The sequence below is a fragment of the Lissotriton helveticus genome, chromosome 5_1 (assembly GCF_964261635.1).
Source record: "Lissotriton helveticus chromosome 5_1, aLisHel1.1, whole genome shotgun sequence".
In the NCBI taxonomy this organism is placed as follows: domain Eukaryota; kingdom Metazoa; phylum Chordata; class Amphibia; order Caudata; family Salamandridae; genus Lissotriton; species Lissotriton helveticus.
The window spans coordinates 28,604,196-28,625,685 of record NC_136065.1 but is presented as its reverse complement, the minus strand read 5'-3'; the positions used below and the strand labels follow the sequence as shown (position 1 = coordinate 28,625,685).

General features: G+C 46.5%; 1 protein-coding gene across 1 annotated transcript in view; it reads right to left on the bottom strand.

Annotated features, from left to right (window-relative positions):
- The window catches only part of LOC144754101 (signaling threshold-regulating transmembrane adapter 1-like), a 91,877-nt gene extending 71,180 nt beyond the window's left edge, over positions 1 to 20,697 (bottom strand). Inside the window, exons 1-4 of the mRNA XM_078641669.1 lie at positions 20,499 to 20,697; positions 20,034 to 20,357; positions 18,032 to 18,148; positions 17,610 to 17,646 (exon numbers count right to left, since the gene is read on the bottom strand). Of these exons, the coding sequence (XP_078497795.1) occupies positions 17,610 to 17,646; positions 18,032 to 18,148; positions 20,034 to 20,073 (194 nt within the window). The 5' untranslated portion in view covers positions 20,074 to 20,357; positions 20,499 to 20,697. The remainder of the gene's footprint in view (positions 1 to 17,609; positions 17,647 to 18,031; positions 18,149 to 20,033; positions 20,358 to 20,498) is intronic.
- Between the last annotated feature and the right edge of the window lie 793 nt (positions 20,698 to 21,490).

Below are 21,490 nucleotides of genomic sequence, written 5' to 3'. Positions count from 1 at the left end.
GTGGATAATGACAAGCCAACTAAAAATGCGGATGGAGCTTCAGGTCCCTTCTTCAATACAGCATGCCTCGCAAAGCATGCACTGCCTAGGCTCAACCTAAAAAGTGGTGCTTGAAAGCAAGCAGGGGAAGAAGAGATGCCAGCCAATCAAGAGATGACAGAGAAGTACTCAAGGTCCAGCCAACTGGAACCCACTTTCGCAACAGCATCAAAATAAGAGATTTATCATTAAAAGTACCATCCTTAATTTGCATCATTTTTACCTTACATACTCTTCAAGATAGTTTTTAAAATACAAATTGACAGGTCAGAAATGTGTAAGAGACACTGGCCCGGGTTCCCATTACATTTAAATTAGACTGAAATAACTAACCCTGCTAAGCCAAAACGAACACATATTCGGAACAATGTACTGTCACTTCAAAAAGTTGATTATCTATTGTATAAAAACCTATTGTCAAAGGCTAAAGAATAACCGTCGTCACTAAATTCTGAACAAGGGGATAATAGAAGAGAAATAAAAACAAGGCAAAAATGTGTCATCAAAAATAGAGAGCTATCCTTAGATTATTAACAAATCGTGTTCCTATTGTTTGCATATCACATCACTCCTGCGTCACCCCGCCCCCCCCTCCCCCTCCATTCACTTCCAACCGAAGCTTTAGTTGTAGAAACCTGCATGGCAGGCAACTATGGTAAATATTAGAGACCCGGAGTGAGGAGAAGCAAAATGAAATCACTGTATACCCACATAAGAGGCGTCTGCATGCCACAATATTACAGACCCACCCACGAACACCGCTGACACCCCGTTACCTACTATATAGCTAGCATGCTCATTAATACACAGGGTGGTTAACTTTTAAAGTCTTCGCTTCTTGAGACCTCCCTCAAAACATCAGAGCCTCCTCCTTGCCTCTTGAGACCTCCCTCAACACATCAGAGCCTTCTCCTCGCTTTTTGAGACCTCCCTCAACACGTCAGAGCCTCCTCCTCGCTTCTTGAGATCTCCCTCAACACATCAGAGCCTCCTCCTCCCTTCTCCAGACCTCCCTCAACACCTCAGAGCCTCCTCCTCGCTTCATGAGACCTCCCTCAACACATCAGAGCCTCCTCCTCACTTCTTGAGACCTCCCTCAACACATCAGAGCCTCCTCCACGCTTCTTGAGACCTCCCTCAACACAGCAGAGCCTCCTACTCGCTTCTTGAGACCTCCCTCAACACATCAGAGCCTCCTCCTTGTTTCTTGAGACCTCCCTCAACACAGCAGAGCCACCTCCTCACTTCTTGAGACCTCCCTAAACACATCAGAGCCTCCTCCTCACTTTTTGAGACCTCCATTAATACACCAGAGCCTCCTCCTTGCTTCTTGAGACCTCCCTCAATACATCAGAGCCTCCTCCTCGCTTCTTGAGACCTCCCTCAACACAGTACAGACTCCTCCTCTCTTCTTGAGACCGCCCTCTACACACCAGAGCCTCCTCCTTGCTTCTTGAGACCTCCCACAACACATCAGAGCCTCCTCCTCTCTTCTTGAGACCTCCCTCAACTCACCAGAGCCTCCTCCTCGCTTCTTAAGACCTCCCTCAACTCACCAGAGCCTCCTCACTTCTTGAGACTTCCATCAACACATCCGAGCTTCCTACTCCCTTCCTGACACCTCCCTCAACACAGAAGAGACTCATCCTCGCAACTTGAGACCTCCCACTGCACATCCAAGCCTCCTACTCATTTCTTGAGACATCCCTCAACACAGCAGAGTCTCCGCCTCGCTTCTTGAGACCTCCCTAAAAACATCCGAGCCTCCTCCTCCCTTCTCGAGACCTCCCTCAACACCACAGATCCCCCTCCTCGCTTCTTGAGACCTCCCTCAACATATAAGAGCCTCCTCCTCGCTTCTTGAGACCTCCCTCAACTCTCCAGAGCCTCCTCCTCGCTTCTTGAGATCTCCATCAACACGTCAGAGCCTCCTCCTCCCTTCCTGACACCTCCCTCAACACAGCAGAGCCTCATCCTTGCTTCTTGAGACCTCCCTCAACACACCAGAGCCTCCTCCTCTCTTCTTGAGACCTCCCTCAACACACCAGAGAGTCATCCTCGCTTTTTGAGACCTCCCTAAACACATCAGAGCATCCTCCTCCCTTCCTGACACCTCCCTCAACACAGCAGAGCCTCATCCTTGCTTCTTGAGACCTCCCTCAACACATCAGAGCCTTCTCCTCGCTTTTTGAGACCTCCCTCAACACGTCAGAGCCTCCTCCTCGCTTCTTGAGATCTCCCTCAACACATCAGAGCCTCCTCCTCCCTTCTCCAGACCTCCCTCAACACCTCAGAGCCTCCTCCTCGCTTCATGAGACCTCCCTCAACACATCAGAGCCTCCTCCTCACTTCTTGAGACCTCCCTCAACATAGCAGAGCCTCCTACTCGCTTCTTGAGACCTCCCTCAACACATCAGAGCCTCCTCCTTGTTTCTTGAGACCTCCCTCAACACAGCAGAGCCACCTCCTCGCTTCTTGAGACCTCCCTAAACACATCAGAGCCTCCTCCTCGCTTTTTGAGACCTCCATTAATACACCAGAGCCTCCTCCTTGCTTCTTGAGACCTCCCTCAATACATCAGAGCCTCCTCCTCGCTTCTTGAGACCTCCCTCAACACAGTACAGATTCCTCCTCTCTTCTTGAGACCGCCCTCTACACACCAGAGCCTCCTCCTTGCTTCTTGAGACCTCCCACAACACATTAGAGCCTCCTCCTCTCTTCTTGAGACCTCCCTCAACTCACCAGAGCCTCCTCCTCGCTTCTTAAGACCTCCCTCAACTCACCAGAGCCTCCTCACTTCTTGAGACTTCCATCAACACATCGGAGCTTCCTCCTCCCTTCCTGACACCTCCCTCAACACAGAAGAGCCTCATCCTCGCAACTTGAGACCTCCCACTGCACATCCAAGCCTCCTCCTCATTTCTTGAGACCTCCCTCAACACAGCAGAGCCTCCGCCTCGCTTCTTGAGACCTCCCTAAAAACATCCGAGCCTCCTCCTCCCTTCTCGAGACCTCCCTCAACACCTCAGAGCCTCCTCCTCGCTTCTTGAGACCTCCCTCAACATATAAGAGCCTCCTCCTCGCTTCTTGAGACCTCCCTCAACTCTCCAGAGCCTCCTCCTCGCTTCTTGAGATCTCCATCAACACGTCAGAGCCTCCTCCTCCCTTCCTGACACCTCCCTCAACACAGCAGAGCCTCATCCTTGCTTCTCGAGACCTCCCTCAACACACCAGAGCCTCCTCCTCTCTTCTTGAGACCTCCCTCAACACACCAGAGCCTCCTCACTTCTTGAGACTTCCATCAACACATCCGAGCTTCCTCCTCCCTTCCTGACACCTCCCTCAACACAGAAGAGCCTCATCCTCGCAACTTGAGACCTCCCACTGCACATCCAAGCCTCCTACTCATTTCTTGAGACCTCCCTCAACACAGCAGAGTCTCCGCCTCGCTTCTTGAGACCTCCCTAAAAACATCCGAGCCTCCTCCTCCCTTCTCGAGACCTCCCTCAACACCACAGAGCCTCCTCCTCGCTTCTTGAGATCTCCCTCAACATATAAGAGCCTCCTCCTCACTTCTTGAGACCTCCCTCAACTCTCCAGAGCCTCCTCCTCGCTTCTTGAGATCTCCATCAACACGTCAGAGCCTCCTCCTCCCTTCCTGACACCTCCCTCAACACAGCAGAGCCTCATCCTTGCTTCTTGAGACCTCCCTCAACACACCAGAGCCTCCTCCTCTCTTCTTGAGACCTCCCTCAACACACCAGAGCCTCATCCTCGCTTTTTGAGACCTCCCTAAACACATCAGAGCCTCCTCCTCCCTTCCTGACACCTCCCTCAACACAGCAGAGCCTCATCCTTGCTTCTTGAGACCTCCCTCAACACATCAGAGCCTTCTCCTCGCTTTTTGAGACCTCCCTCAACACGTCAGAGCCTCCTCCTCGCTTCTTGAGATCTACCTCAACACATCAGAGCCTCCTCCTCCCTTCTCCAGACCTCCCTCAACACCTCAGAGCCTCCTCCTCACTTCATGAGACCTCCCTCAACACATCAGAGCCTCCTCCTCACTTCTTGAGACCTCCCTCAACACATCAGAGCCTCCTCCACGCTTCTTGAGACCTCCCTCAACATAGCAGAGCCTCCTACTCGCTTCTTGAGACCTCCCTCAACACATCAGAGCCTCCTCCTTGTTTCTTGAGACCTCCCTCAACACAGCAGAGCCACCTCCTCGCTTCTTGAGACCTCCCTAAACACATCAGAGCCTCCTCCTCGCTTTTTGAGACCTCCATTAATACACCAGAGCCTCCTCCTTGCTTCTTGAGACCTCCCTCAATACATCAGAGCCTCCTCCTCGCTTCTTGAGGCCTCCCTCAACACAGTACAGACTCCTCCTCTCTTCTTGAGACCGCCCTCTACACACCAGAGCCTCCTCCTTGCTTCTTGAGACCTCCCACAACACATTAGAGCCTCCTCCTCTCTTCTTGAGACCTCCCTCAACTCACCAGAGCCTCCTCCTCGCTTCTTAAGACCTCCCTCAACTCACCAGAGCCTCCTCACTTCTTGAGACTTCCATCAACACATCGGAGCTTCCTCCTCCCTTCCTGACACCTCCCTCAACACAGAAGAGCCTCATCCTCGCTACTTGAGACCTCCCACTGCACATCCAAGCCTCCTCCTCATTTCTTGAGACCTCCCTCAACACAGCAGAGCCTCCGCCTCGCTTCTTGAGACCTCCCTAAAAACATCCGAGCCTCCTCCTCCCTTCTCGAGACCTCCCTCAACACCTCAGAGCCTCCTCCTCGCTTCTTGAGACCTCCCTCACCATATAAGAGCCTCCTCCTCGCTTCTTGAGACCTCCCTCAACTCTCCAGAGCCTCCTCCTCGCTTCTTGAGATCTCCATCAACACGTCAGAGCCTCCTCCTCCCTTCCTGACACCTCCCTCAACACAGCAGAGCCTCATCCTTGCTTCTTGAGACCTCCCTCAACACACCAGAGCCTCCTCTTCTCTTCTTGAGACCTCCCTCAACACACCAGAGCCTCATCCTCGCTTCTTGAGACCTCCCTAAACACATCAGAGCCTCCTCCTCCCTTCCTGACACCTCCCTCAACACAGCAGAGCCTCATCCTCACTTCTTGAGTCCTCCCCCACCACATGAGAGCCTACTTCTTGCTTCTTGAGACCTCCCTCAACACACCAGAGCCTCCTCCTCTCTTCTTGACTTTCAAACGAACCTGAAGACCTGTCTCTTCGAGAAAGCCCCCAGGGCTGACCTCACACACCTGCCACAGTGCGCTTGGACACCCTCACAGATGATTAATACACTATAAAAGCATAATAACAGAAACAAAATAACAGAAAAGAAGCATCGGCAAAGCAAACAGGTCTAATATCTTTTATGTGTTGTAATGACCATATACAGATGTGTCATATGTTCAGATGCACAAGCAAATCCCATATACACACAGACCATACACAGATAATGTGGATATAGGAAAGTGCTGATAAATGTGGCCTCCAGAATCCAAACACACAGCCACAGGTTGAAAATAGAGCTAAAGACTGGGCTTTTTAGGAAACCTGTCAGTCCGAAAGCTGATTGCAGACTATCCCTCTTCCATCCATCAAGGACTGAGCCAATCGAGCAAACATAGAACAGAGAAACAGGCCCAACACAACAGTCCCCAGGACCCTAGAGCCACACGCCATCCGAAATTTTTGGCACTTAATGCAATTAATGAGTTGTACTCAAGGCAACGATGCAGGGCCTGGCCTTAAAATGGACTATGAGCAAGAATTAGTGAAGGAAAGACTGAGTGCACATGGAACTTTACAACAGGAGCAGGTTTCCAACTTTCAGATGGAGAAGTCTACTGACTACCAACTCACTTAACCCCTTGCATGAGCGTAACGGCAGGGAGCCGTCACGCGTCACAGTGGGCGTCCGAACCCCGCCCACTCATTAAAACGGAGCACTGCGGCGGAATTTACGCCGTGGTCAAGTGGTTAAAGTAAATACTGACAAGACTGAGCTACTAGCTATCACCAGTGGTGGCAATCCCTGGTTCAATTCCTTTTGGCCACAAGAGCTAGGTACCACTCCACTACCGGTGCCGATTGTGAAAAGCTTAGGCATCAAGTTGGACACTAAACTAACGCTGAAAAACCACGTGGCCGCTGAGGTAGGGAATTGTGTGAGCCTTATGAAGCAACTTCGGAAACTTGTACCCCTTCTGTCTTTCTCCACTATACGCACCGTGGTGTTGGCACTATTTGTGTCATGACTGGACTACGGCAATGCACTTTACATTGGACTACCTGACAAATTGTCAGGAAACTTCAAGTGGTCATGAATGATGCAGCAAGACTGATTTTCAAGCTCCCTAGAAGATCACATCAACACCATTGCTGCAACTACACTGGCTCCCAATTAAGCAGAGGGACGGTTTAAGGGTCTGTGTATTGCACACAAAGCCCTGCACGGGACGGCACCTGACTACATCAAAGCTCGTTTGAAGAGTTACGTACCAAGACATTGCCTCCGATCGCCCGAGGCAAGCCTGTTGTCCTGCCCACGGTTTGATAAAGTCACCATGGGGGGGCGAGCTTTTTCGGTTGTGATCCCCCAGCTTTGGAACAAGTTGCCGTAAAATCTGAGTAAGGAAGCCACTTTACTGCCCTTTAGGAGGAAACTAAAGACCTTCCTGTATATACCTGCCCGAGCAGGCCCTGGAAGGATTAACCCTTGTTTTGCTCGATGTTCCCTCACATGCTCTTAGAGACCGTTGGTGATTTTGCGCTATATAAATGGCAGTTAACATAACATAAGTCGTGAATTGAGGCGCCACTTAAGACCCACTCTCATTATTTCTCTGAAATAAGAACCAGGCAACAAAGATCCTGGCTAGTCTGTAGTCACACACGCGTCTGGCTACTAGCTCCCCCTGGCTATTGATAAAACTGAAATAAAGGAAGTCAATGGACATGTTTTTGTGTAATATGGTGGTTTTGGCCATCTTCTTGAAGTGAAGATCAAGCTGGAGCCACTTGTTGAGTTTGAAACCAAGGGATTGAGTTGAGGGGGCTGTTTTTGGTGAAAGGCTCATGGAAATGCCTTGGTTTGTCAAGACTTTTGGCTATTCTGAGCATTTGACAGAAGAGAGCAGGAGAAGCTCTGTGGGTTCAGCTTCAGGTTCACATTTGTCCTCAAGGTTCAGAGTCCATGCAGGGTGCTAAATGTGCTGAGGCTGTTGGAGTTTGCAATCTTGTCTTGATGCAGAGCTCGGTGTCGTCAGTACATTGGGTAAAAGAGATTCCCTGTACTGGTAAGACCTCGCCTGGTGGTTCCACACAAAGATTTAAAGGTAAGTGTTTAATGGTGAAACCTTGTAGTACTCTGCTTGGGATTTTGAAAAGGTTGGAGAATGAATTGCTAAAGTGTATATGTTGTCGACAGACTGAAAGATAAGACCAGAACCAATTGAGGACGGTATTTTAATACTCGTTCTATTACTCATGATGTTTTTTGGAAGATTTGCAATCTCTTTTTTTGTGTCGCAATTTTGAACTCTATCAGGGATTGGTGCAATATAAAACCAAGCATTTACAAAGCAATAGGTCTCGCAGCATTAAAGTTTGAGTTACTGGCATTGTAAATGACAATGCTTTGCATTCATTTTTTTTTTTTTATTTGCAATTGGTATATAAACATTATTTGTGAATGGTTAGCTGTTGCTTATGCTAAGCAAAGTTGCCAGTAATATAGAGTGCTAGTCTTGCTTGTTATAAGCATGCCGATTAAAAGCGCTCTGATACCTGCGGGTAAAGTTTGCGCTACATAAAAGTGAAAATAAATAAATAAAAAGCCTACCTGTACCACGTCCGTTCTTATTCTGCGATGCCACATATCTTTGGGTCCCTGTACTTATTAACTGCACCCGGCTGTGGGAAAACCTCCATGGCAGGAACAACGTGTTGCGGGGCAGACACGGGCAATGTAGCCACTGTCCTGTGGCTGCACCGCGGGGTAACAGTGTAGGGGCAGGAAGGCAGGCAGTTGGTAGGGCTGTGCCATAGCAGTGTAGTTCTCTGTGTATGCTGGGCATGGGGGTTGCAATTGGCTGACAAAATGTGGTGAGGAGGTGCCGGTTCTGTACGTATGCTTCCTGATCTTAGGCAGGCGACAGGTAAAACAAGGCAGTACTAAGGAGGCACTACTAAGCCTTTTGACCAATGAAAAGCCACAGTTTACAGTGGATAATGACAAGCCAACTAAAAATGTGGATGGAGCTTCAGGTCCCTTCTTCAATACAGCATGCCTCGCAAAGCATGCACTGCCTAGGCTCAACCTAAAAAGTGGTGCTTGAAAGCAAGCAGTGGGAGAAGAGATGCCAGCCAATCAAGAGATGACAGAGAAGTACTCAAGGTCCAGCCAACTGGAACCCACTTTCGCAATAGCATCAAAATAAGAGATTTATCATTAAAAGTACCATCCTTAATTTGCATCATTTTTACCTTACACACTCTTCAAGATAGTTTTTAAAATACAAATTGACAGGTCAGAAATGTGTAAGAGACACTGGCCCGGGTTCCCATTACATTTAAATTAGACTGAAATAACTAACCCTGCTAAGCCAAAACGAACACATATTCGGAACAATGTACTGTCACTTCAAAAAGTTGATTATCTATTGTATAAAAACCTATTGTCAAAGGCCAAAGAATAACCGTCGTCACTAAATTCTGAACAAGGGGATAATAGAAGAGAAATAAAAACAAGGCAAAAATGTGTCATCAAAAATAGAGAGCTATCCTTAGATTATTAACAAATCGTGTTCCTATTGTTTGCATATCACATCACTCCTGCGTCACCCCGCCCCCCCCTCCCCCTCCATTCACTTCCAACCGAAGCTTTAGTTGTAGAAACCTGCATGGCAGGCAACTATGGTAAATATTAGAGACCCGGAGTGAGGAGAAGCAAAATGAAATCACTGTATACCCACATAAGAGGCGTCTGCATGCCACAATATTACAGACCCACCCACGAACACCGCTGACACCCCGTTACCTACTATATAGCTAGCATGCTCATTAATACACAGGGTGGTTAACTTTTAAAGTCCCACATTGGCGTGTGTTAATATACAAGTATAACCTATCCTAATGTTTGGCAGGCACTCTTACTTGAAAATCTGATGTAGCTGGGTTGTATGTTATTACAACGAATTCCGTTGCAACGCATGCCTTTACCACGCATGCGTTACAACGGAATGCTATTTCAACGAGTAACCTTTTACACTCATTGTTCGTGGTGACGTCGTACGTCGTTAAGAGGAAGCGGAAGTTTCTTTCCGTTTCCTCTTAAACGACGCCGAGGGACTTTAGGTGAGTCTTTTTTGGGGGGGGAGATGCCCCCAAGCCCCCCTTTTTAATGTTAACCTTTACCACACATGCCTTTACTACGTACCTCGTAGTAAAGGTATGCGTGGTAAAGGCTTTCGTGGTAACCACGCATGCGTTGAAATGCATGCGTGGTTAATGTTTCCGTGGAAACGGCCGCGTTGTAGTGGCCGTTTCCCGTTAGCGAGTATTTATATTTAGGAACTGCAGGGAATATTTACGTATAAGTGTTAGACACGGCCTTTTCCACATTGGTGTTTTTGTCCCTTGGCCATTGTAAAAACCTTTATTTCTTTGCTAGTCAGCTATTGAACAGTGGCCTCTCCCTCCAATTATCTCTAAACAACCTGTGGTTTCATTGTATGTGAACATTAGCCCTTCTGCCTCAGGCTATACCGGTTGTTGAAGGCCCTCTCTCTCGTCATAGGCTCGAGCCGGGGTTCAGGGGTTTTAACAACCTTTTTAGCCCTCGGCAGAAGGCTATAATATATGGTCACACAGCGGGGTTGCGTGAACCAAAAGTAATTGATAATCATTGAAACATTTGAAGGGCTAGGACATTGGAATATATTTGCCCTTTTGCAAACCTTTTTGTCTCTACTTATTGTAAGGACGCTTATGTTTTGTATGGATAAGCACCAACAGAACGTTAATAGAAACCTTCGTCAGAACGTTTTTCACACTAGCATTTTTAGCAATGCTCGTTAAATTCTGTGTGATTAATGTACAATTTATAGGAGTTATTGTTTGCAACGGAATTCGTTGTAATAACATACAACCCTCGCTAACTATATCATACTTACAAAAGACAATCAGCTAGATTCATCAAGCTTGATTGCGCTCGCAAAGGGCCAGATTCTCAGAATCTGGCCCTTTGCGAGTGCAATTTTTGCATTTGGGATTCATCATCCCAAATGCAAAATTCGCTAATAAAGAATTCGCACATTTGCGAGGAATTGCATTTAAGGAATCTCTATTTGAGATTCCTTAAATCGCAATTTAGGACCGCTATTTACCACGAAGTCAAACCTTGTGGTAAATAGCGAAAACTTAGAAAAATGCATTTAAATGCATTTTTCTAAGTTGCATGTTACACACACACATGTCCTTTGGACATGTGTGTGCACAACATCAGTGTAAATTCACATTTCAGGTTTTTTTTAATTTAATTTTGTATTGTAGTAGATATTTAACTTTAATTTTTTTTGTGTGAATAGTAATTTTTACCCCTCCGCTATCCAACAGTTTCCCTACTGTTGCATTCATTGGAGTGGGAATAGTAAATTATTCCTCTCCGCGTTCCAACACTTTATCTACTGTTGCGCTCTCTGGAGTGGAAATAGTACATTTTAACCCTCCGCTATCCAACACTTTCCCTACTGTTGCACTCACTGGAGTGGGAATAGTAATTTTTACCCCTCCCTATCCAACACTTTCCGTACTGTTGCACTTGCTGGAGTGGGAATAGTAATTTTCACATTTACGCTATTCAACACTTTCTCTACTGTTGCACTCATTGCAGTGGGAATAGTAAATTATTCCCCTCGCTATCCAACAGTTTCCCTACTGTTGCACTCATTGCAGTGGGAATAGTAAATTATTCCCCCCCACTAACCAACACTCTCCCTATTTCTGCACTCACTGGAGTGGGAGTAGTAATGTTTTCTCCTACGCTATCCAACACTTTCCCTGCTGTTGCACTCAATGTAGTGTAAAATGTACTTAATAAATAATTAATAAAGAATAAATATTTTAATATTTTAATTTATAACATCATTTTTTTAAATGTGAGTTTGCACAGTATTAAAAACACGGCATGTTGTGAACCACTTCAAGTACAGCCAAAGTGTTTTATTGCCTGTTATATATTAGAGGCAAATTCATCAGGGCAAACTCACATTTCGGATTAAAGAGTTACAAGTATGTGTGTGAGTTTAGCTCAATTTTATTAGAGACTTCTCTTGTCTCGTTCTTTACGTTTTTTTTACACCTTTCTTTCACTGGACACACACTATTTTCTATATGAGTAAGTTATCGATGATGACAAGAACGTGGGCAAGCTGGTGAGAACCTGCCAGTAGCTCCTCTGGTGGTGCGCACGTGAGATACTTTATCAGTTCTCTACACATTTTTTCTTTGTGGTAATCATACTCTTAATTACAGTGGGTATGTTGAGTGACTTGACTGACCACTTTCTTTTCCTTTTTTAAAAAAAATATTAATCAAGTGGGCCCAGAGGATTAGGTCAGACTGTGCAAATGAGCATCTGAGTTTGGGTGAAGATAAGAATATCCCCACATACCAATCCTATATATAAAAATGTATGAGGGTGCCTGGCAGTGCCAGATCATTGGTGTTTGAATATATGATGATTGGAGGGTGATCTGGCACGTATTTCCCTCTTCAGCTCCTTATTGAAAGCATCAATCTCTATTATACCAACTTCAGGTTTCCTGGGATTATGTTAATATATTTGGAGGTAGAGGGGGTTCGTGGTTCCTCAATGCAGGAAGATCTCATCATTACAATGGAGCAGTCACTATTTGTCTACAATTGTAGTTTCGGCCCTTTTTGTTAACCGCATGCGCGCTAGCGGTTTTCCCGCTGCGCGCTGCGATTTTAAATATCCCGCGTTACGTGACAAGGTTAGCTCGTCATCCGCGTAGCGCAGGTTACGCCCATGACGAGCTGACCTTGTCATGAGCGTCGAAAGGGTTAATGTGTGTTGGGTCTCTAGAATGTACTATTTATGTTTCCTGTTCCGCATGGTGAGGATGCCTTTAGGGTTAGTATTTTGAAAGGAACGAAGAAGTGGTCCAACGGATCTAATTTAAGACGGTTCGAAAAGTGAATGAGGTGTTTCGTTATGAACATCTGGTGAGGGTAGAGCATTTATTGTGAAGAGGGAGGCTCAACGTTGTAGTAAGTTGTTGTCTAATTGGAAGGTGTGTCTCTTTGTTTTTTTCTAGTGGTGGTTGTAGAATCCTACAGAGCCCGGTAGCATGCAAATTACTGCGTCACTCACGGTGCTCAGTAGTGCACGTCTTTATTCTCATATTGCAACCGTTAACTGCATGTACTGCGTCATAAACTTTATTAACCACACCCTGACTCACCCAAAATGATTATGTCATTTCCTACGGAGTCCTTCAGGGACCAGAAAAGTCCTACTGTACATACTCACTAGGCACTACAGCGGTTGAAACCGCCCAAGGAAACCTGATCCCTAGAGGAGGTGAGCTGATCAATGCTATAATCAAGGGAACCATCAATAAAACGCTGTCAGGTGGGCAGCCAGGAATTATCATCCTCAAGGCTTTAGGCGTAGAATGGTTAATCTCCACAGCGAGGCACTCGAACAAGAAAGAGACTGTTGAGTTAATCTGTTTGCAATTGAGTGACTGCTTGAGGATATAGAAAAGCCCATCTCAGTTTTTTCTTCTTTGCGAGGTGGCAGATTTACAATACTGGTAGATCAAATAGTGGTAAAATAAATGAGCAGAACCAAGGTGCTGTAAGATCAGTAGACTCAAGGGCGATGGCTTGGATGAGGGCAGAGGTGCAGGATGCGCTGTAGGCTACAGGCGCATCTCAGAAGGGTGGCTATGATGGGAAACAACCTTTACAACGCAGTCATTACATCACACTGCATTTACAACACAGTTGTTCCATCGCAACATCCTTTACAACGCATGTGACTTCAATGCAGCCATTACATTGCATGTCACTACAACGCATGTCATTACAACGCATGTCACTACAACGCAGGCATTACATTGCATGTCATTATAATGCATACCATTACAACGCACAGTACCCCTACATGATCGAACACACACCCTACTGTTGCACCCACGGGAGTTATAATAGTAATTTTTACCCCTATACTATCCAACACTTACCTTAAATGCAATGTAATGGTATGCATTGTAATGGTATGATGCGATGTAATGTAATATATTGTAAGTGTAGTTTAAAAAAATGTGTTGTAATGGCATGCGATGTAAAAGATGCGTTGTAAAGGATGTTGCAATGTAAAAACTGAGTTGTAAAGGCATGCGTTGTAAATGTATACGTCATACATTCGGCTATGATGTGATGTAGAGTCGATGGGTTACTGGGCTGTAGGAATAGGTTAATCTGAGGTTGCTTCAGCAGAAGAATCTTTGAGTATGTTCAGGATGTCTAGATGTGTTGTGGATTCTGAGTTCGCAGTCAATGAGAGCGTGCATGGCGTGTTAGAGGACATGTGATAGTAGAAATGCCCTGAAGTGCTGGTCTTGGGGTCCATGTTGGGCGCTTCCGGAGAAACTTCAGTAAGTGAGGTTGTAACAGGATAGCCGAGGGAGGATGAGAAGGCTTGTGAGCAACGGAGAGTGTGGTGTACAGACGTGAACATCTCATGCCGGTGACTCAGCTTCAGTGTGATGTCAAGAAGTACCTTTTGGGAGTGTATAAGAGGTTTTTTTATTTATTTTTTACAGAGTTTTATATAGCGCAAACTTGACCCGAATCGGGTATCAGAGCGTTTCACATAGCATCAGTTGCATTACACGAGGACACATTCATTTTTGCTAGGCACGGGGAGATTAAGTGATTCGTCCAGATTCACAGGAGGTTCAGCGTCTTGGTCAAGACTCAAACCCAGTTCCCCAGATTCGAGGTCGACCGCCCTAGCCGTTAGGACAACTCCTCTCCCCCAAGTTTCCTCTCTCTAGGTTTGTGCTCTCTTCAGCAGTAAGTGGTTGCAATTAAGCGCGAGGCGAGTAATCAAGCCTCCTGCCTGAATCGAGCCTATGAGCGACGGGCTCCTTCTGCGGGGAGTCAGTCGAGTTCTGTCGTTTTGATGTAGTGGAGGGGACCAGGAAGTTGGTTGGAGGACAACCTCTTCAAGGTTGGATTAGAAGAAAAAGCAGAGAGAAACAGGCCAGGACATATAAAAGCAGTTCAAAAGGAGTCCCGTGTGAGACTACAGGATCTGTGACTGGTTCAGGTGTTCTGGTTGGATGTCAGAGCTCAATTTTTGTGGTTTTGAGGGTTGATTGAAATAAGCCGGGGCACAGATGCTGTTATGTGCTTCCTGGAGTCTGACCTGATGTGAAGCTCTTTCTGGTGTATGTCTGATGGACGTGGATCATGTGAATAATATGTAGGCTATTAATCTTAAAAGGTAGATTTAGGCCCATGCTTATCATGGGTTTGTATCGCCCTTACGCTGCGATAGAGGGCGCCAGAGTGACACAGAGCCTTGAATGATATTTACTAAGCCATGCAAGGCCTGGTGAATCTAGAGTAACGCAGCGCCGCGCAAATCGCTGCGTTGCATTAGTCAGCCCCAGGGGGGCGTTCCATGGGCGGAGCGGGGGTGTTCCCGCGCATCCACCCATGGATTTTGGCTCATTCCTAGATTTACCATTAGTGGTGGACCTGGGAATGAGTCCGAATGCTCGACCTTCCAGGTGAGACATAACGAGTAGAAATATCTTTATTTCTCCTAGTTTTTTCCTCTTTCTACGTGGGTTGCTCTCTGCAGCACAGACAGAAAGAGGGAAATGGCTCTACAGCTTGTTTTTTGGCAGTAAGGTGCCTCTTCCTGCACAAAACAATCTTTCCTGCAACGCAGACACCCGGCACCATGGTGCAAGGAGGCCTGCACTGGCGCTGGGCAGCGGTGAGTGCTATTAGGAGCACAAACTCCATTTAACAAGTGATGAAAAACATTGCAGTTAGGGCAAACATGCTTTTAGTTGCAAAATTCAATTCAGGTGGAAAATAATAATTTGTTGGAAAATGGCCCTGAGTGCAACATCCGAGAGGTGTGTGGGCATCTCTGTTTTGTGGCGGATCGAGATATTTCATCAGTGCGAGCAGAGGAAACTCCTTCGAGCCTGATCAGAAATTCCTGAGTGCATTGCGATGCTTCTTATACTAAAGCCACGCAGACGAACTGAGGGGCATATTACCAAGGCGGCGTAATAAAATTATCGCCGCTTTTGCGGCCGTTTTCGGCCGAAAAGCGACAATAATTTTATCGCCTTATCAGCAAAGACATGTTATCGCGTGTTTTGCTGATTTAGCGTCCCTTACAACAACGCCCAGCTTTGCATCTCTAATGAGATGCAAAGTGGGCCCTCCGTGCCATAATAACTGGAGATCTGTCGCTAACCAACATTTCTCCAATTATCAACCTGCACCCAAACAAGCAGAGCGATAAGAAAAGTAGCGCTAACCACAGGTAACGCTATTTTCCTAACGCCTGCTTGTAACCTGACTTAGCCATGTAATCCAATGGGAGGTGGATTACATGGCTAAGATCACCCTGCCCTATCAGCAAGGTTTCGCTGGTTGCAGTGTGATTATCGCTGGATTTCCAGCGATAATCATACTGTTTTCCAGCTAACGCATGGATTCCTATCACTTGGGAGATAAGTGTTGCTGATAGTACGCTACCTCTGCAATGGAATCCAGCGTTAGCCTGCGATAATTATCCTCGCGCTAAAAGCGCTGAGCGATAATTGTCGCAGGACCTTGCTAATATGCCCCTTCGGTACATGGCCTCTGCGGTCTCTTTTCATTCTGACTTGGAAGTATTACGTAGCCAGAGACTCGCACTATCTATTATAAGCACCTTGGTGGATGGTAAACTGTTACCTACAGTGTTACATCTCGATGTGCACACATCACATGTCGCCCTGTTCTACTTCATGACAGCAGTTTGTACACTTTAATTAGTTCTCTTCGCATATGCAGAAAGACAAAATCGTGGCTCCTGATGAAGGCGCCTTTAGCATCGAAACGCGCGTTGAGAAGACCCTTCTCATAGCCACCTTTTTTTTCATTGTGTATATATGTATTTATGTTCGTTTGATGTTTTATGTCTGCTATCAACCACCAGCTTTTGTGACCTGTATAACATAATCTTTAGGTCTTTTTGAAATCATGCCTTATTGTATTTATCATGTGTTATTCATCTTTTTTACAAAAAACTTTAATAAAATGTACACATGTTAGTTATAATCAATTTGTTATTGCACTGAGTCTATATATTACTGTAGTTTTGATGAGCCGTTAGATGATTTGAGCCATTTGACTGCCTAGGATTTTGCCTACAATTATAGTACTGCCCTGTCCTAGGAGTTCCAGAGCCATTACAGGGGGTCCATGGGGCATATTATCAAGAACGGCGAAAAACATTATCGCAGTTTTAGCGGCAGTTTTCTGCCGCTAAAACGGTGATAATGGGCTTGCTAATGTGCGTTACAGAATTCCAATAGAAGCCCAGGTTAGATGTGCAGGACATCTAACCTGGGCTTCTACTGGAATTCTATAACGCATATAAGCAAGCACATTAAACGGCGATAATTTTAACGACGTTCTTGCTAATATGCCCCTATATTTTGGCGCAAAAATACATTTAATTGTACAACAGTCTCTATACAACATCAGCAGGATTGTAGGAATGCCTTCCAGTGCAAAAACACATTTAAGTGTCAAAACAAAACTTTGGTGCAAAATCCACTGAAGTATAGAAACACATGAATGTGCTATAATGTCCTGTTGTGACCTGTCACATTGGGTGTAGATGCTGGGCACAAAAAGGTGCAAAGTCACCTTGGTGCTGCTTCTGCATAAGTGTTAGAAACATTTCGTAACACAAATCACATTCATGTGCAAAATAAAAATGAATGTGAATAACCACTTTTAGGTGCAAATTCAAACATGGTGCAAAGTAAGCAGGATTGTACTATCATTTAAAAGCAAAATCACATTAAAGTGCAAAATCGAACTTGGTGAAAAGCAACTGAGATTGTGGTATCACATTTAGGAGCGAAACCACATTTGGATGCAGCATCATACATAGCAGCAACATCACTGCTAGTGTAATATCAATATTGGTGTGGATTCCTTTGTAGATCACGCTTAAATATAAAAACACATTTATACACATCGCTTAGAGGTGCAAATGCCCTTCGTTGCAATACTAACCTGAGGCTGGGAACACTTTTAGGTGCAAATGTATCGAGGGTGCAAACTCAGCAGGAGTGTTGTATGAGGTGCAAGAGAAACAAGAAGGTGCTGAGCTGACTATACAAGAAGAGTTTACAATATTTGGCACATTCAATAATTAGAAAACCTTAATAAAATCAGTTAAACCTAAAAGCAAACTTAACCCACCTCGTTCGGGCTTGGCGAGGAGACCGCACGCTTTCACCTGGAAAAGGATCAGAAGAAACAGCAACTTTACAAGAGGCTCCTCAAAGAAGGAGTGAAGTTCATGGACTACACGTGCCCACCTGGAGCACCACACACCTGCCAATCAAACACGCAGTCACCCTGACATCTACCACGTGCCACCCAGGGATGGACATGTTCAGACAGAGAGGCCCAAAACCATGAGCCCCAGTTAAGCTCCTGCCTTCTGGAGAACAAGATTGAACCCCAAATGAGGCCACCTCCATGGGCAACAGATGTGAAGGACTAAGCCACCCCAGGGCCAGTGTTTGGGCCCCCTGAGAAGCCTACAGGGCTATCCCATAACTCTGGTACATCCATGCCCGGGGCACCTTCCACGAGTCATAGGTAAGTAGGGCACTCACGTTTCTTGTAGCGCTGAACGCAACACGTGATGTTTCCAACCAACGACACCAGGAGAACAAGGGCGGTCACCCCAAAGAGGCACTGGAGCTCCACGCTGCTGATGAGACATCCCCACCCTGTGAAGACAAACGCAGAGAGCCACCTGAGAGATGCCACCTCGAACAAACCAAATACCCCCGACACGTGAAATGCGCCAGCAAGCTGGAAGCAGCCGCCTTGGACACACAAGCACATCGACGCAAGCCACTCTTTCACACCGCCTTCATCAATCCTCTGACAACCCCAAAAAGTTGTGTTGTGAGCAGAAAACTGCCGTGCCAAGCCTGGCAAAATATCAACCCTCATTGCAACAATTTGGGGTAAAAATGAAAGGGTCTTTCAAATCTCCCACCCCACCACAGAGAGATGAGAACTTAATTTACTTAGTGATAATTCCAGAAATGTCTTCCTCCTCTTCATCATTTGCATCTCTGTTGCGGGGCGTGGGGGGGAGCATTAGGGGCTTGTTTCCAGTAGGGCAGAGATCTGGGCAGAGGCTGACTCTAGTGAAATGGAGATCAGAGCAGTAAATGGCACGTGGGGTCATTATTCCTATTTCAGGGTCATGAGGTCATCGCAGCCTCCCTGATGGTTCACCCTTAGCTTCAGCGACACTTGGGGTGTCTTCGCGGGCAAACGGCAGGTTGGGTGTCTGTCCCACCATCTAGCGCTGTGACAGCCACATCGAAGCCCATCCCAAGGAAAATTAGTGTAACAACCAAAACACTGACAGCCTTTACAAAGCCATATACACTTACAGCGACATTACATACATCATTCTATATCATCAATGCCTCAAAGTCCTTACATTTCCAGTGACATAATAGTACCAGCTCCCCTTTAGTCCTAAACTGAACATCAAACACCATCCCCAACCACCTACCTTACCCCTAACCCAAGCCTTACAGCTATCTCAGACCCTAACCCTAAGATACTACAGCAACTCCTAACCCTAACTGTAATACTAACCCCTAAACTAGTGCTCAGTCTTGACCCCTACCTGCAGCCACTAACCCAACCCTCAAGCCTTACTCTATCTTCTTCTCCAAACCCTACTCCTAACTCATAAATGTTTTACCAACTCCTAACCCCAATTTTGAATTATAAACGTAATCATAACTCAAAACTCCAGCCCTAGTATTCAGCCATAAACCCTAACTTTAGACACTAACTAAGCCCTAATGCCTAACTCTAACTACAACCCCTAATCCTAACTCTAAAATGTAATATCATATTCTCACCTCAATTTCTAACGATAATCATAATGCAACCCGAAGGCTCACCTCAGCACTCATTTCTAAAATCTGACTTCAACCACCATCCCAGCCCGGAGGCTTTACACTGACCACCACTGTGAACCCTAAGTCTATCTCTAAATGTAACTCTAACTCCTAACCCCAACTTCTAACTATAATGGTGATCCTAATCCTCAACCGTGTAACCCTAGTACTCAACCCAAACCCCTAACCTCAGTGACTAGCCGTCTCTAACGATGAACCCTAACTACTAACTGTAGTCTAAATTCAAGTCTTAACTCTACACCCAACCTCTAATGCTCACCCCACACAGTAACTCTAGCCGCACCCTCTGGCCAAATGTTACATGACCTTGTAATGATGAGAGTGTAAGCGGTAGTGATGGAAACGAAGGGTGCAATGTTACTGGCACTGGGCAAAAGTGTGCCAAAGTGAAGTGGGGAGCCCTTGGTGGTAACATCTTGTGGTGGAAACTTATTAGAGGCCCCCCACCCATCTTGAACCACCACAACAGCGTAGAAGTCTCTCCTGGGACACTCTTACCTTCATGAAGAGGCGGCTTGTGGCAGCTGCAGTTCGCCATCTTGTACCGCGCGTGATCCCCGCGGCTCCTGGTGGTAGAAGCCTATGAACGCCCCCCCTACCCTTCTTAAACCAGCACAACAGCGTAGAAGTATCTCCTGGCTCATACCAGGGAAGCACTTACCTTCATGAAGAGGCGACTTGTGGCAGGTGTAGTTCGCCATCTTGTACCGCGCAAGATCCCAGCGTCTCCTGGTGGTGGCAAATCAAACCCCAACTAGCCGCGGCGTGGCCATTCCCGCTGTCCACAGCACCACTCCCACGAGTCCTTAAACCGTACTAGTGAGGTGTCCTCGTCTATCAGTTCTGTCCATACCCCTGTACCCCAGGCTGGCAGCAACAGCCTCAGGGTATGAATGGCACTACGCAAACCCCATCTGGGCTATTGGCCCCTCCGCGAGCTGAAAACACTCAATGCCCACTCTGATCGCGTGAGGTCTCGTGCACTCTTCATCTCACCCCACCCCTGTGCCCTCTCTCTCTTCCCCTCTTCCTATCTGCTCATCTCTCTCGTGCACTCTTCTTCTCATCCCACCCCTGTGCCCTCTCTCTCTTCCCCTCTTCCTATCTGCTCATCTCTCTCGTGCACTCTTCTTCTCGCCCCACCCCTGTGCCCCCTCTCTCTTCCCCTCTTCCTATCTGCTCATCTCTTGCCTTGAGCTGGTTTGGAGGTTTTTGTTCCACGAGACCGACTCCTCGGCTGCTGCAGAGCAGCTCCACCACAGCTGGCGCCTCAGAACCTTGCAGGATTGCAATCTTGCCCCAAACGGATTTCCGCAGTCAACACCTGCTTCTAAATTTGGGGGTGCAGAAAAAAACATATTTATTTGTAAATGGAGACAGAAGAAACAAAGGTAAAAAAAAAAATATGTAAAAGACGTTACGCAAAGACAGTACAGTGTCAACAACTTAGTTTCATCCAAAGCCTCTGTTACTCTTTTATTTTTTTTAAAATGCTGAGAATCTAAACCGGCCCAGAAAAGAAAAGTTTAACTTTAGAAGTTGTAACAATCACTCGAGCACGATGACAAAACCCCTACACACCGCTCTCAAAGAAAAAAACGCAACCAATCCTGCATACAATGACACTGCTAACACACTGCAGCCTTCATGGCGCAGGAGAGCACACTCAACACCCTACAGCCGTCAAGTGCATGCACACACCCTGAACTGCAGAAACATTCCAGTACACCCAATCACTCTACAGCCCAAAGCCTTCCTGCACACACACACACTGCAGCATTGAAGCACTGCACACCGCCTGAACTCCAGAAACCTTCCAAGTACACACACACACTCACTCTCAAGCCCAAAGCTGCCCTGCACATACACACCGTGGCTTTGAAGCACTGCACACCACCTGAACTCCAGAAGCCTTCCAGTACACACACATACTCTACAGCCCGAAGTTGTCCTACAGCCCGCACACAACCCGCAGCATTGAAGCACTGCACACCGCCTGAACTCCAGAAATCTTCAAGTACACACACAATCACTCTACATCCCGACTCCTTCCTGCACAAACACACACACACACACTGCAGCAGCATTGAAGCACTGCACAGCACCTGCACTCCAGAA